General features: G+C 38.0%; 1 protein-coding gene across 3 annotated transcripts in view; it reads right to left on the reverse strand.

The window, feature by feature from the left end:
* Window positions 1-1,399: 1,399 nt before the first annotated feature.
* LOC131041161 (protein WEAK CHLOROPLAST MOVEMENT UNDER BLUE LIGHT 1) overlaps window positions 1,400-15,731 on the reverse strand; it is a 62,134-nt gene continuing 47,802 nt past the window's right edge. For all 3 annotated transcript variants that reach the window (XM_057974146.2, XM_057974147.2, XM_057974148.2), the window contains exon 3: window positions 1,400-3,847. In XM_057974146.2, coding sequence (XP_057830129.2) covers window positions 1,925-3,847 — 1,923 coding nt within the window. In that variant the 3' untranslated portion in view covers window positions 1,400-1,924. The remainder of the gene's footprint in view (window positions 3,848-15,731) is intronic.

Genomic DNA, 15,731 nt, shown 5'->3' on the forward strand with positions numbered 1-15,731 from the left:
TCTTTCACAAAAAATTAGAAGCCGAGTCATTAAATATTTCAATAAAAGAAAAAATATTGACTTGTACGAGAAATGTCATTGAGTCCCTTGTGCAGAATAATACCTTTTATAAAGGCCAAATTAAACTTATTATATATGTCCACATAAGATGGATCTCCATGGGAGAAAATAAGTAATTGAATGCCTTGTCCAGAATAATACATTTTATGAAGGTTAATTTAGTCATAAAACCATGACCCAACAACAATGCTTAAAAGCTTAATCTTGATCCAAGCCTCCGATTTAGGTACAGTATACTACCTGAGGCACTTGCATTTTCTATGAAAGCTCATAAACATTGAGCAGAGTTAGCTAATGTAGAAAATTCATATTAGAAGATTATATTTAGATTATCGTCATTATAGAAAGATGCATACATAGCAGTAAAAAGAATGGATAAATGGCACTCGCGTCATTTGGGAAATCTTCCTTCCACATTGTCCTTGCAAGCATTAAGCATAAAATCCATCACAGCACAATTCAAAGTGGTGCCACTGGTGGCCAGATACATTACAGTAGAATGACAGAAAAGAACAAATAAACCTCCGTGTAAAGGGCAAATTCAGCTTCTGATTCTCAAGAATTTATTACCAAGAGAACATAAAACTTGTGTCTGTTAATATAGCAGATTGAATTGGGTAAAAACTCACAATGACCATTGAGAAGCAATAGCGAGGCTCTTTACCGTGCATTTCCAGCCATGCTACTCATTTTCTACCACTACTACTTTAGTCATAACTTCCATAAACAAATATATCAATGGTGTAGTAAAATAGGCTGAAATCAAAAGGTGCCCCTTATGATATAACCATAGTTACATCATATTTAGAAAAAGATTCTTATACTGTTAAAGAGTTCGTCATTTACCAAAAAAACAATAAAATGCAAAAACTTACTTATTCTTGCCAAATAGTTCCGACACAAAAATATGATTAAGTGTAAATTACTGTAACGTGTAGCATTGAGAAAAAGAAGTCACAACTTTATCATGGAAGTGACCAACATAATACACCAAAATATATGCTTGAAATCAAACTCACCAGTATTTTTTTGCATAGTTTTGCACCAAAACTACTAAGCGTATCCAAATATATGGTGCATTAAACAATTTATGTAACTGGTTTTGAACAAAGGACCTCTAATACATGCAAATTTTGACAATGGCTGGACAAGGATGAATGATGCTCTTTTTATATCACGCATTGCCTGCCATTGCACTCTTTTTACATAGCCTCTAGTTAATATATATTAAATTGGCAGAATTAAATAGACAGAAGAGAATAGTGACATATCATTGTGTCAAAAAATACCCATTATGGTGTTATTGTCTTGCTTTCAGAAATATATTAAAAGGACTATCTCGACAGTAAAAAGATGCACAGAATTATTATTACCTGTCAATCAAATTTTGCACACAGAAGTATAATTTCAAGTAATAGCTATCCGAGAAATGTAAGGTTTCAAGAAAAGATTAAAATACAATTTTCTTACAAAAGAATAAGACTTAATATGCTAAGCTCTTTTCATGATCTCAGAGATCTACAAGTTACTTATAACATAGTATTTCCTGCAGAATTATCCACAAAAAATTCGGACACTAGAATAATTGTGTACACATTATTACAATTTTAGCAGCAATTCTGAATAAAGGCTAAATATGCCTTCCCACTTTGTTACTTGAATGGAGGAAATGCGACAAAAGCTCAACTCTAAGACAATTTACAAACTGGATGTACAACAGCAAAACCAATACCCAATAAATAATTCCCCACTTATTCAGATGAACCTAGAAATATACGACACCAGATAACAGGAAAACTATCAAATGTCCATACTTACAAGCGTTCTCTTGAAATACAGGTTTACCATTTTTCACTATGAAGTATCACTTCAACAATTGGTTTCTCTTGCGCACAAGAAACATTACAATACGAGGAAAAAAAGATTTTTTTTTCCTCTTTGTAGAGAATTGACCATCCTCAGGCTGTTTGCTCTCAAAGTTCTCAGGTGATGAAACCTTTGTACTCATTTCTTGCATTGGTGATCCTAATGCTGCTTCTTGAGTGCTAGCATGTTCTTTCATACTACTTTGTTCATTTACATTGGAAGCTGTCAGATCTTTTTCAACAGTGACAGGACTCTGCGGTACCACAGAGTTTTTCATTGCAGTCACTGGATCACCTGCCTTCCTCCGCTGTTCATGTTCTGCTCTCCACTTTCGCAGCTCATCCTCAACAGCAAGCTTCCCTGCCTTTGCTTCAGCTGCTTTTTTCAGGGCATCCTCTAATGCCTCCTTCCTTGCATTTATTTCTTTGCTTGCTTCCTCAAATTTCTTCATAACATTCTCTTGACTGCCCTTGGCAGCATCTATTTGGGTCATAGCAACTGCCACTCGGCTGTTTGCTAGTTCCTCAGCATCATGTACTTTTTTGCTTAATGCATAGTACTCCTCTACAGATAGTGTCACTCCAGCTGAATTATTTGTCTCTGAAGATCCTCCTGCAGACTCGCTTTCATTTAAAGCTTTGATTGCATTAAGAGCTATTGCTTCTGAAGCCTTGGCTGCTTCCATCTCTTTTATAGCTGCTTGCAACCTACTCTCTGCAGTACTGGTAGCAGCCCTAGCCTGTTCAATTTCCTCCCTAGATTTACGCATGTTTTCTCTGGCTATTTCAGCTTTGGCCTTGGCTTCGTCTGCTTCAGCAGCAGCTTGTTGTAAAGCCTTAGGAAGCTCTGCCATGGTTTCCTTGGCTTGCCTTTCTCCTGCTTGAGCCAATTCAAGTTCTTCCCCTGCCTTCTTCAATTCAGCTTCCAAAGCAGCAACTGCAACAGATGCCATTCCTTCTCTTTGCCGCATTGTTGCTAGTGCTGCCTTCTCTGTTTCTAATTCTGATTGCATAGATTCAACAGCACCTTTCAAACTTGCTACTTCTTCTGTTGCATCTTTCAAGTTTGCCTTTATCTCCTCTAGTTCTGTTCTAACTGATTCCAGAGCTGTAATTGCTTTTGCCTCTGCCACTGTTGCTTGTTCCAGCTCATCCATAGCTTTTGCTAGACTTACTTCAGCTTCTACTGATTCTGTTGCTAATTTTGAATCAGCTTCCTTACAGGATTCAAGTTCAGCTTTTAAACTCTGCAACAAAGATGATGCAGCTTCAAGCTTAGAGTTCAAATCTTCAGTTAAAGCAAGTTCTTTTTTAAGTATTTCAAGCTCTTCAGTTGCACGCTTTATTTCCTTAGCCCTTGCTCCAGCCTCTTGCTCCTTGGAAATTGCTGCAGCAACTCTCTGTTCCTCTGCCTCCTGAAGTGCAACATGAGCCATCTCTAAAGAGTCCTTGGTTGCAATAAGCTCTAAGGTGAGTTCATCAACCTTTTTCTCCATTTCCTCAGATGCATAAAAGGCCTCTTCTGCATTTTTTATGGCAATATCCCTCTCATTGATCAAATGCTGGTGTTCTAATTTAATTTTTTCCAATTCATTCTTCACTGCTTGCAAATCTGCAAGAGCTGCTGCATGCCTAGTCTTGGCAACTTCTATCTGTGTCTTCCAAGCAACACTTACTTCATCTGTTATGCCTTTCTCCATCTCCTCAACCCTCAGCCTTGCAAGCTCTGAGTCTTGTGCTGCTTGCTCTTCTGCAGTCTGTGCTCTCTCCAAATTTAGAGTTAGCTCTTCAATGAGCTTTTTCATGTCGTCCAGCTCCTTTAGGACTTGTACCTTTTCATCTTCTGCTACAACCAGTTGTTTCTTCAATTCAGGCAGCTCTTCTTGCACCCTTTGAAGCTCGGTCTCTACAAAATGACGTTTCTATACAAATAGATTCCATGTTAGTTTTCCGAATTGAAATCCCGATTCCAGATGTGAAATTGAATGTACATATACATATTCCCCTTAATGCATATAGCAATTTCAAGATCAAAAATTTATTGTTGATAAGAAATCACATAAAACCAATAATTGCCATTGGAGTAGAGAAATAAATGATGCATAAACCAATCATAACTGTAGTCAGGCAAGATAGATGAACATCAGAATAGTTATTTTGGTTGGCCAAAGAGAGACAACCCAGGGTTAAAATATAATAATCTAGTTCAGAACTGAAAGAATGATAAGAATGTCCAACAATGATATGGTAAATGGTACATCTTTCAGAAAACCACCATTAACATCAGTGACCCCATATTTAGAGATCCTCCTAGACAAGTGGCTAGGGCATGTGTCTGAGAGAAGATAAGGTACTGTGTGATCTCCTATTCTTGATTTAATTGAAACTTTTGCAGAAAGTATTCCTTCACAGTGATTCTTATATGCTTTAGGCATTCTAGTTAAAGAGTGTAAATTTGTAAGGCTTAGAACCTGTGATAAATTCCATAGTTTGGAAGTCATAATAACTGTACTGGTATAAAAACAATGAATTTACAAATATCAGATAAAAATGAATACCTCTATCATCTAATTTAGCTTTGCAGAAAGATGCTAGGTTTACATAAGTTTATTAGCGGATGATGGTATGTCAAAATTGTAACTTCTAAACTGACATAGAAACATGCAAATCAGTATTGCTATTTGCATCTTGGTACAAAGCAGTTGAACAGAGAGTATCACAATCAGCACATCCCAGAAACTAAAAGTAATTTTTTACCAATAAGAGTTCAATTGTTTAATACAATTGGAAGCATAGTTTATTGATTCTCAAACACTATGCATAGCATTCCATCTCAGTGAAATAGAGTTTCATTTTTCTTTTATTTTTGTTTTACATTAATATATATAATTATATTAGGATTGATGATATGAGATTGCCACAATCCATAGAATTCATCTGTGAGTCAAACTTCTGGAATTGATTCAAAAACTCGCACACAATCAATTCCAGAAGTTTGACTCACAGATGAATTATATTAGGATGTCAATGCCCCAATTAGGATTTCTTACAGTTTCTTTTGGCTTTTGAACTTTGCTTTATTTTTCCCCAATTAGGATTTCTTACAGTTTCTTTTGGCTTTTGAACTTTGCTTTATTTTTCAACTCAAAGTTGCTTGCTAATTTGGAAATGACTACTCTGTTCTCAATTTTTCTTCTTGCATTCCACTAGAATCCTAATTCAAGTTTCTACATAAGCCTAAATTTGCAGTTCCTTGTTCAGACAGTAGTGAAGATTTTGGCATCCAGGCCTTCAGAAACATATGTTTTCTCTAAAATATTTAGTATTTACAGATCTACAAAAAAAGGTTTATTTACCAAAATACACAAATACAAAAAAAAATTGCTAAGATTATAAAAAAACTACACATATGCATCTTATAAAGAGATACTTTATCCTATGCCTTTAGGCTTTAAAGAACTACCCTTGAGAGGTGACAAATGGAATTAGAATATCAGAAGTAGATAAGAGAGTTCACCATGCATGCATAGAACACGCTTGTTGCAGGTGTAGTGAAAAGCTGTACAGCTGAAGGTTTACTAGCAGAATCTAAAACGATTTTTTATGAATTCTTGGAGTCAGAAGCAGCACATGCAAGTAGTAAAAGGGGCCATACAACACCCCCTGGAGATTCCATCAGGTTGCAACAGGCAGAAAATCAAACCTGACAAGAAAATCTATTTCAGTGTTATCATGGACAGCAGGAAAGCAAAAGGTAGCTGATACTATGAACCTATGTAATTTTTGTCTAGATGCTCTGGAACAACCCCATTCTATACCTAAATATGGAACAACTGGACAACTATATCCACAGATTAGCAAAAAGGAAATCCTCTGTTGGTTCTTAGGCATGCAGTTATCAGTGAAAGATCTGTACTACTAAGCCAAGAAGCACTGGAGGACCTCTGCTAATAATAAGATCCAGATTCCAAATCTATCCTTGAGAATATTTCTCAGGCACCTTTGTGAATGAAGCAGATCACAAACAAATCTTCCAATCAGGCCCTTGGTTGTACAAGATTATCGACTTGTGCTTAGTATTGAGACAGATTTCAAACTCCTAGAGGAACCACAACCTAAAACACCAATGTAGATCCTACCGTATACCCTTCCACATAAGCTATGGTCAGACTCTGAAAGAATGTTTAAAATGGTTGGGGAGCTCCCTGGAATATGTATCTGAACCTCACCAATGTCAAAAAAGATCAGAAAACTATGCCAAAATTTGTTTGGAATTGGACCAACCTTTGCCCAAACATCTTACTCTTCAATTAGGTCTCAAATAGATTCACCCAATTAATTACAAACACATTCCCTGCCGATGCAGGACTAGTCACGATTAGGTTCACCAGATTCAAGAATGCCCATTGGTAACTCAAGCAAGGTAGCGGCCATAGCCAGGGTGAGTGAAAAAGAGAAACATGGTCACTTCAAAACCCCCCCAAAAAAACAATTATTAAAACTAAATAGCTAAAAGTAGAACTGTGAAGAAAATAATAAAAGAGTTACTGAGGTTTTTGGAAAATCTGAGAAACGACAGAGAGTGGCCAATGCACATAAGCAAAAATGTGTTGAAGGAAAGATAACTCTTGGAAGGATGTGAATGCAAAGACGCCCTTCAGGAAAGTTCAAGAGGAACAAGATGTTAAAAGATCTGACCCACTAGAAAACAATAGTCTAATGGGAGGGCAAATACAGAGAAGGTGAATCGATGGTGGGCCAAGAGAACTTAATTAAAATTCGAGAAATGTATACAAAAGACACGAAAGAAGATGCATGAGGGATGGAGGCAATCAAAGGCAACATTCCAAAGGTGAGCAAGTTCTCACATGGGCAGGAAAACCAGCAATATCATGCACCTCAGAAGTGAAAAGAAACTCCAGACATGGGCTAGTGTCAATGGGCAAGAGCCAAAAATTGGATAAAAGTACAAAAGGAAGCAATAACTGGCATGTTGAATGGATGTCAATCACATTTATAGAACGTGATAGAGAAAGCCAAGAAACAGAGACAACTCTGTAAGGATTACATCCTCGAATGTATAGGGCATTCCCAATTAAAGAATAGAGTAAAAATATTAGTGAAAAAAAAAGCCTACTATACTGTCATTATAGAAACTAAACTTTCACATGTTCTTTAATATCAAGGTTGTTCAATATCATGCAACAAGTCTTATTATGTAGGGAAGGCTGTTCATGAAATGAGATGATTTTATTAAAAGAGTTCATATGTACATGTAGCATTCATGAATACAATGTTTCTATTAAGAAACAATCGTAAACTGAAGAAAAATAGAAACTACCTACTATGTACAATAGTTTACATAATTGACCATTAATAATTAATAATAAGATATTATTCTAATACCCTCCCTTAATGGTCAATCTATCAACTACACCAAGTTCACCAAGTTGCCCCCTAAATTTTACAAACTTGTCCAGGCTCAAAGACTTGGTGAGGATATCTACTCTCTGATCCGCCATGGGAACATACAGCAACTGAATTGATCCATCTTCAACCAACTTCCAAATGAAGTGACAATGAAGTTCAGCATGCTTGGTTCTCTCGTGGAAGACCGGATTCTTGGCCAGTTTGAGAACTCCTTGATTGACACAGTAAAGGGGAGTAGGACCTGCTTGAGACATTTGCATGTCTGAAAGCATCTGTCGAAGCCAAACTGCCTCACAAGCTGCCTTTACTGTTCCTCGATACTCAGCTTCTGTCAAGGAAAGAGCCACCGCCTGCTGCTTCTTGCTAGTCCATGTGACTGCACCAAATCCCAAACTGAAAACATACCCAAAAGTTGATTTTTTGTCATCAACGGAACCTGCCCAATCTGAGTTTGTGTAACCAGAGAGTCTAGGATTGTGACTTTTGTTGTACAAGAGTCCAAAATCAGAAGTGCCCTTCACATAACGCAGCACACACTTCGCTGCTACCCAATGATCAGCCTTTGGAGCTGTCATGAAGCGTGAAATGTAGCTCACTGCAAAACTGAGATCAGGCCTAGTAGCAGTAAGATAGATGAGAATGCCCACCAGTTGCCTGAATGTTGATTCATTCACCACAGGTGAATCTGATTTGGCTGTCAGCTTTAGCCCTTTCTCCATAGGTGTGGATGCAGGTTTGCAGCCTTGCATCCGAAACTTGTCCAGCAAACTGCAAGCATACTTTGACTGAGATATGAAGATACTACCCTCAATCTGCCAAACTTCAACACCTAAGCGATAGTGCAGAAGTCCCAAGTCTGTCATGTCAACAGATTGGCACAAACTCTGTTTGATCTAATCGATCAAAGTTGCCAAACTGACAGTGATAATCAGGTCATCAACATAGACAACAAGAAGAAGAATATCATTACCAGTGTTTTTGACATATAGATTAGAATCAGATGGACTCCTCTGAAAGCCATTATCTATGAGGTACTTGTCAATCTTAATGTACCAAGCTCGAGGAGCCTGTTTCAGGCCATAGAGTGCTTTCACCAATCTACACACCTAGTGGTTTTTTTCCAACAACCTTAAACCCTAGAGGCTACTTCATGTAGACCTCAACTTGCAACTCACCGTTGAGGAATACACTCTTAACATCCATCTAATGGACTTTCCAACCAAACTGAGCTACTAAGGCAAGGACAAGCCGTATGGTACTCATTTTGGTTGTAGGAGCAAAAGTCTCCTCGTAATCAATGCCTTCCTTCTGTGAGAACCCCCTAGCAACGAGACAAGCTTTGTACTTGTCAAGGGTTTCGTCAACTTTGTACTTAACTTTTCCCACTCAGGAATCCCTTTAACCTCAAAATATGTTTGAGGCTCAAAAACACTATGAATGTTGACCATGAGAGCATAGTTAACTGTATTTTGTTGCTTGCCCTTATTTTTGGAAGATCTACCCTCAATGAGCTCATCAAGACGAAGACCATTGATGGTCTTAGCCCACCATTTAGGCCGAAGAGTAGAAAAGCCAACATCAGATGCAGGAGGAATGATTGATACTGGAGGTGGAACAGGATCTGGAACAGGTGGAAGATTAGCATCATCCGGAGGAAATTTAGGTAGTGCATCATCAAATTTAGAATCTGCATCATCCCTACCATCAGGTGAACCAAATGGAAGACGAACACCTACATCAGAAGCCTTCAAAGGCTGATCCTCAAAATTCTGCTTCGACGAGGAAAGCTGAAAAGGTCCTCATTCTTCATCAAAGACAACATCACGACTAAAGATAAGACGATCAATGTCTACATCAATCAGCTGGTAAACCTTGTGGTTGTCATTGTACCCTGTAAACATAAGTTTATGATTTCTCTGAGTGCTCTGCGGCATTGGCCTTAGGCTTAGACCCTCCCTGCTTCCGTTGTTCAGAAACTATCCGATTCCGAGAGTCCTTTATCAAGTGACCATATTTGTGACAATAGTTACACTGCACTTTCTTCTTCTTCGAGCTATCCTGAGACTGATTGGGGCCTTTCTGCTGAGAGAAATGAGATTTGGCTGCGATGGCTTTCTCGATGGAGGATGAAGTGGCATTGCTACCAAACTGTTGTTTCCAATGATCCTGTTGTAGAAGTTTGGTGCACAACTCTGAAAATTTCAGCTCAACATTCGTTGAAGTAATGTTGAGAGTTTCTATTAAGTGCTCATAGGATTTACCATCATGATAGAAAATAGTTGGTTCTTCAGGAAGAACACACAGACTCTTATCTGATGCCTCATGGAGATCCTTCAAAATTTTCCAGATCTCTGTAGCTGTGGCACTTGCGACAGCGGATCATTAGTTACTGAAAGCTTGATAAGCATGACCACTTCCCAATTGCGCTCATCAAACTTATCCTGATCTTGTCCAATTGTGGTAGGACAAGTCTCTTTACCCAAAATGAGATCGGCGATATTTGAAGATTGTCATCATCAGCTGCTTCCATGTGTTATAATTTTTGTCATTGAATCACTGACTACCCTCCAACATGATGTTAATCAATGACGCCATTGTGCACAGTTTTCGAGGCATGAAAATGAGATTCTGAAAAGGCCAAAAAGCTTAAAACGGAATTCGAGGTATGGATCCTAATGCAGAAACAGAGGCAAAATCAGGTACAGACTTTGAAAAGTACAAAGTACGGTTGGCATAAATCCTGCGGTAAAATTTTCGGCAAACCCAAAAAATTTCGACAAAGACGCAAAAAAATATGGGAAAAACCCACAAGGATTCTGCTATCAAAAATCAATTCCAACAAAAATCTAAGGGTTTTCTACAAAAACCTAGCCGGTTGAAACCCTAGGTCGTCAAAATATGCGGAGAAAATCTTAGCCGCCAAAAAATACGTGCAGAAAACCATGATACAGGTAAATCGTGCAAAAAATTCCAAGGGTAGAAATCGTGCCCTAGCAACAAGCAAGAAATGGCAGGTGCAGAAAAAATCCATGTTGCACACAGAGAAGAAAACCAGACTTCCCTCACCAAGAATAGAGCCGAGTATGAGTAGAAGAAAATTCCCAAAAACTGCCTCAAAAAATATGATTGGAAGCAAAAAAACCGCTTCGCGTTGCAAAAGACCCATGCAGTTGTAGAGATCACGCGAAAATAGACGCAGTTCACAAAACAAGAGACACGAAATCACATCGTGTCGCGTCAGGCAAAGAAGACAAAAATGCCTCGGAATTTTTTCCGTTGCGCAAACTTTGCATAGACCAAAGAGCGACGAAGAAGAAAAAAACAGATCGCGCAGGTTGTGCAGAGAATTGCGACAAGCTAAGAAGACAAAAATGTCGCCGAAGAAAAATCACACATAGAACATAGGTTGCACTAGAGGTTACGAGAGGTCGTGCACGCAGAGAAAAACACAAACACAAAGATTAATTTTTGTTGAAGAAAAATCGTGATTTTGAAAGTCGTGCAAAACACAAACAGATTAATTTCCGTTGAAGAAAAATCAAGAAAAATCGCGATTTTGAAAGTCGCGCAAGGCACAGAAAAAATCACGAGTAACCCAGATCGAACACCAACACAAAAAGATGCCGCCGAAAACTTGCAGAAAATTATTTTTGAAAATCTATGCTAGAAAAAAAAACGTTTTTATATATGTGGCTCTGATACCATGTTCATGAAACGCGATGGTTTTATTAAAAGAATTCATATGTACATATAGCATTCATGAAGACGATGTTTCTATTATGAAACAATCATAAACTGAAGAAAAATAGAAACTACCTACTATGTACAATAGTTTACATAATTGACCATTAATAATAAGATATTATTCTAATAAAGGCAACAAAAGGACAATCAAGGGGGTTAGCCATTTTATGCAACTCTGACCCTGTGAGTAGCGCACTAGCAAATCCAAGGTTCATATCATGTTCCAAATTCAAAATATTGCTACTTCCTTCAAGTTTATGATGGCAAATTTGGAATTTTGACCTCCCTTGACAAGTGGCCCCAAAATGGAGGCTCTCCAAGTGCTGAGAAGAAATAAGAAAATACTATTAAATAAAACATGGAATGTTGGAGGCAAATTTAACCGTCCCAAAGATAAAGGATCAAGGAAAGGATGTACTTGTTGTGACGTTTTCACACATCGCCCCATTGCAAATGGGGACCCTTGCTTTTTTTGCTTTTTAGGGTTTGTTTTGGGGTCTTTTAGGGTTTTGTTAGTTGGCTTTTGCATTTTGAGTGCTGTCGGGGAGATCAATAGGATAGCAGGTCCTGCTGGAGTGAAGTCCTAATCCTGAAAATTTGGCTAAATCTGAAAGTCCTGATCCTGAAATTTGGCTAAGTCTGGAATGTCCTGATCCTGAAATTTGACTAAGTCTGGAAACTGAAAAACCTCAAAAAACTAGATTTTGCAATATAACTTCTGGAGGTCTGAAACCACTCTCAAACATCCTGAAAGTATATATGGAATATAACTTAAAGTATAAGAAAGAAGAAAGATAGAAGGAAATGTCACTTAAATGTTATATTCCATAAAAATTATCCTGATAGAGAGTTCAAAAAGTCAAATTTCGCTCCTGTCCTTCACTGAGGATCCAGAGCGAATTTCGCTCCTGTCCCTCTCTAAGGGACCAAGGCAAAGCGCTCCTATCCCTCACCAAGGGTCCAAGGCGAAAAGGCTTATTTGAGTCATTCCTGACCTTGTTTGGTCAAATTGGAACATCAAAGGCATGGTGAAGGACGAAATGAGCATGATAGAGCATCCAGACTTGACAATGAAATGATGAAGTTTTTGCCTAGAAGGTCAAATTCGCTCTTGTCCCTCACTGAAGGACCAGAGCGCTTTTCTTTATGTGCACAATTTTTAGACCTTTTTTGGACATTAACTTTTATTCATAGCATGAAGTAAGGTGAAATCTTCCCTAGCAAAGGAATTTCGAGATGAAAAGTGAAGCATTTTGGCCTAGAAGACAAAATTCGCTCCTGTCCCTCACTGAAGGACCGGAGCTTGAATTTCAAATTTGTACTGTTCTTGCAGGATCAAGATGATTTTATGATTTGAAGAGATCAAGGAAAACATGATCTGTGCGTTGAATATAACTTGAGTGGGCCACGAAGGAGAAAATCAACCCAAAAGATAATAGGCGCTCCTGTCCCTCACCAAGGAACCAGAGCGATTTTCTCACAAGGCCAATCTCTCGCAAAGGCAAAGCAAGTTTTATGTTTGAAATGAATGAAAAGGGGCGTGATTGGTACAATGAAGATAATTTCGAAGGCTAGCAAAACACAAGTAAGCTCATAGTTGCAAAATCGCTCCTGTCCCTCACCAAGGGACCAGGGCGAAAATGCCTTAAGGCAAGCTCCTTCCAAAGATCACATGAATTGAACTTAAAGTTCCAGATAAAATGCCACTTTGAACGCCTAGGATGAAGTTTTGAACGTGGAAGCAAGAGATGCAAGGCTTAAAATACAAGAGCGCTCCTGTCCCTCTCCAAGGGACCAGAGCGAAGTTATCAAAATTCATTATTTTTTGCCTTATTTTAGCAAATTGCACTAGATGCCAAGTTCGCCAAAAAAAACTTCGAAATATTTTTTAAAAATTTTAATTAAATTGGAATTTAATGAAAAGCGCATAGCATTTAATAATTAATTTTGAGCCTTGGAAAATCGTTTTTTTTTATTAATTGAGGCATTTCGAAATTAATTATTATTAAATTAAAATTTAAAAGGAAGAGCGCTTGAGGTATCATTTTTTATTGCTTAATTAAGTCGGCCTCTTCCTTTTTAGTTTTATTTATTTTTTGGCCTATTTTCATCAAGTCGGCCTATGGGGAGGTGAAATGGTGAGCGCTCTATATATTTGGAGTGTGTTTTTCATTATTCAAATCATTCACTCGTTTCAAGTGCGATTTGGAGAAGCAAGGAAGGAGGTGCGAAATCTAGCTTGTGTGGAGTGAATTTCTACCAAGTGTGGAGACTAAGGAAGGCGAAATTCATCTTGAAGGCTATTGGAGAGGCATATTTCTTGCTAGATTGGAGGATAAATTCCAGATGTTTTGAAGGTATTTGAAGGCGAATTTCCAGATTTTTGAAGAGGAAGGTGGAGTTCTTTTCCAAGCTAAAGGAGGTGCATTTTATCCAAGGGAGAGCTTTGATCTACACTTTGCCTAGCAAAATTCATCTATTTTTACATCATTTCTTAGAGTTAATTCTCAAGAGGAGGTATGGCAAAATCATCTTGACACCCTTATTCAAGGTTTGATTTTTTAGACATTTTTTGGAAAAATCTAAGTATTACATGGTTAATTAGGAAATGATAACTCAAGATTTATCATGAAATTTCCTAATTAAAATCTTGAATCTTCCTTTTAAAGTTTAATTTTTAGATTTCAAGATATATTACTAATTTTGAAATGTTGTGTAGGCATCAAATGGAGATCCCGGAGTTGGAAAATCAAGCCAGATCAAGGACGGTCTCCTCCAAGACGATCAAGCAAGGAGAAGGGCGACTTCCTCCAGTCTAGCATCGACAAGGACAACCTTCTTCGATCCAGCATCATCAAGATAAGGGCGACCTCTTCCAATCCAGCATTCCAAGGCGAGGTACATCATCATCCTGCAAATCAAGGACACAAGAAGTCAAAGCAAAGGGTTCCTTGAAGAAGCAGATAGTTCCAGATGAATTAATTAAAGCTAGCTTCTCAACAACATCAAGTTGAATATTTACCAAGTTACAAGTGTCAGACGAGGTGGCATCCTAGTCATCACTTCTCCAGTCAGTGTGGTCCACCTCAGCGTTTCCAGATTCAATGTACCTAACTCATGGAAGGTGGCACAAACTCCGATGTACCTACCCCAACTATCCATTGGTGGAATTTTCTAGAGAGGACATGTGTCCAAGCAATACAATTTTATCATTGGTCAAGCATTAAATGTTATGTAATGGTTGTAACAAACCCTAATTAGGGTTTTCATTGTTGAATCTTGGCCATTGATCTCGAATTGATCTAAGCCATCGAATTGTATTGAGGGCACTATATAAGCCCTGGCATTTCATTTTGTAAAAGCAATTAGAAATAGTTAGAATATAGTTGGAGGCAATTAGAAGACAGATAGAGAGTAGTTAGAAGGTGATTAGCTAGTTGATAGAATAGCAATTAGAGTAGAGTAGAGAGAGAAGGCAAAGATTGTTGCCAAGATGTTGTTGTAAAAGACTTGTAACTTCATTGAAGAAATGGTGAAATTTATGGGTCGATTCGACAATTTGCATGGTCTCTATACTTCTCGTATTTGATTTCATGTTATTAGATGAGTGGAAGAAATGTGCTTGATTGATGGTGGAATTCGTATATCCATACTACTAGCAGTTTGTTGATTGCAGACTTGCCTTGTGTAGTCAACTGGAATCATTCAGCTTAAGCTTAACTTCAATTGTCGCTTCTTTATTGATATGCATCAACCTGATGGTGTCTATGCCTGCAATGATGATTTGAACATCATAAAGCTTTCCTTTGAAGATCGCACTAACCTTGTGGAGATGGTCCTGGGATGTCAAAACAAGACTTAGTTAGAATTTCATCTAAGATCATTCACTGCTCCTACATTCTTAGTATTAGGATTAGATCCTCTCCTCGCCCTCGTCTTTTTTCTTTTTTTCAAATCAAAGCTAGCAAGAGCCTGTGTTCCAGCAATATTCAAAGTAGATCAGACATTCAATCATCAAATGTAAGTCCCCTTGTGATTCCAGCAAATCACATCATACCACAGAGAGCTTATCCACACGTAGAGACCCTACATCAAAGAACCTTGGAGTCATCCTGATTGATCCTTTTTCGCGACATCTTCAGCAATCAAAGGCTTTATTCAAGAGAGGATAAGGTACCTTTAGGTATTTTATTCTGTGTTTGATAGTGTACAAAATACATGTCAACAGTACTCCATTGAAGACTTCTAATAGTCTAGATCTTCAGAATTTTGTTTCCAACCTATAGTTGTCATCTAAGCTCAATAAAACATATACAAAAGGGTAAATCATTTGGAAGCAAAAGTTGCATATCAAATGGTTACAAGAGGGAAACCAAAACACAATTATGATATTGCTATCAGGATTCAACTATGTAGTTTTTTAGTCAAACTCATTGACCCATGTTTTTCATGAGTAGTGGTTCACAAGAACCCATCTCTCATGAGAATGAATGGTCCACTCAGCACTCATTGCATCTAAGTGATGCTCACAGAGGTGAAGCATTGGGCGCATTGAGTTGTAGTATTGGGATGGGTGACCTCTCGGGAAGGCCCAATGCTTCACCTTTGTGAGCATCACCTAGATGCAATGAG

The sequence above is a fragment of the Cryptomeria japonica genome, chromosome 3, assembly GCF_030272615.1.
Source record: "Cryptomeria japonica chromosome 3, Sugi_1.0, whole genome shotgun sequence".
Taxonomy (NCBI): Eukaryota; Viridiplantae; Streptophyta; class Pinopsida; order Cupressales; family Cupressaceae; genus Cryptomeria; species Cryptomeria japonica.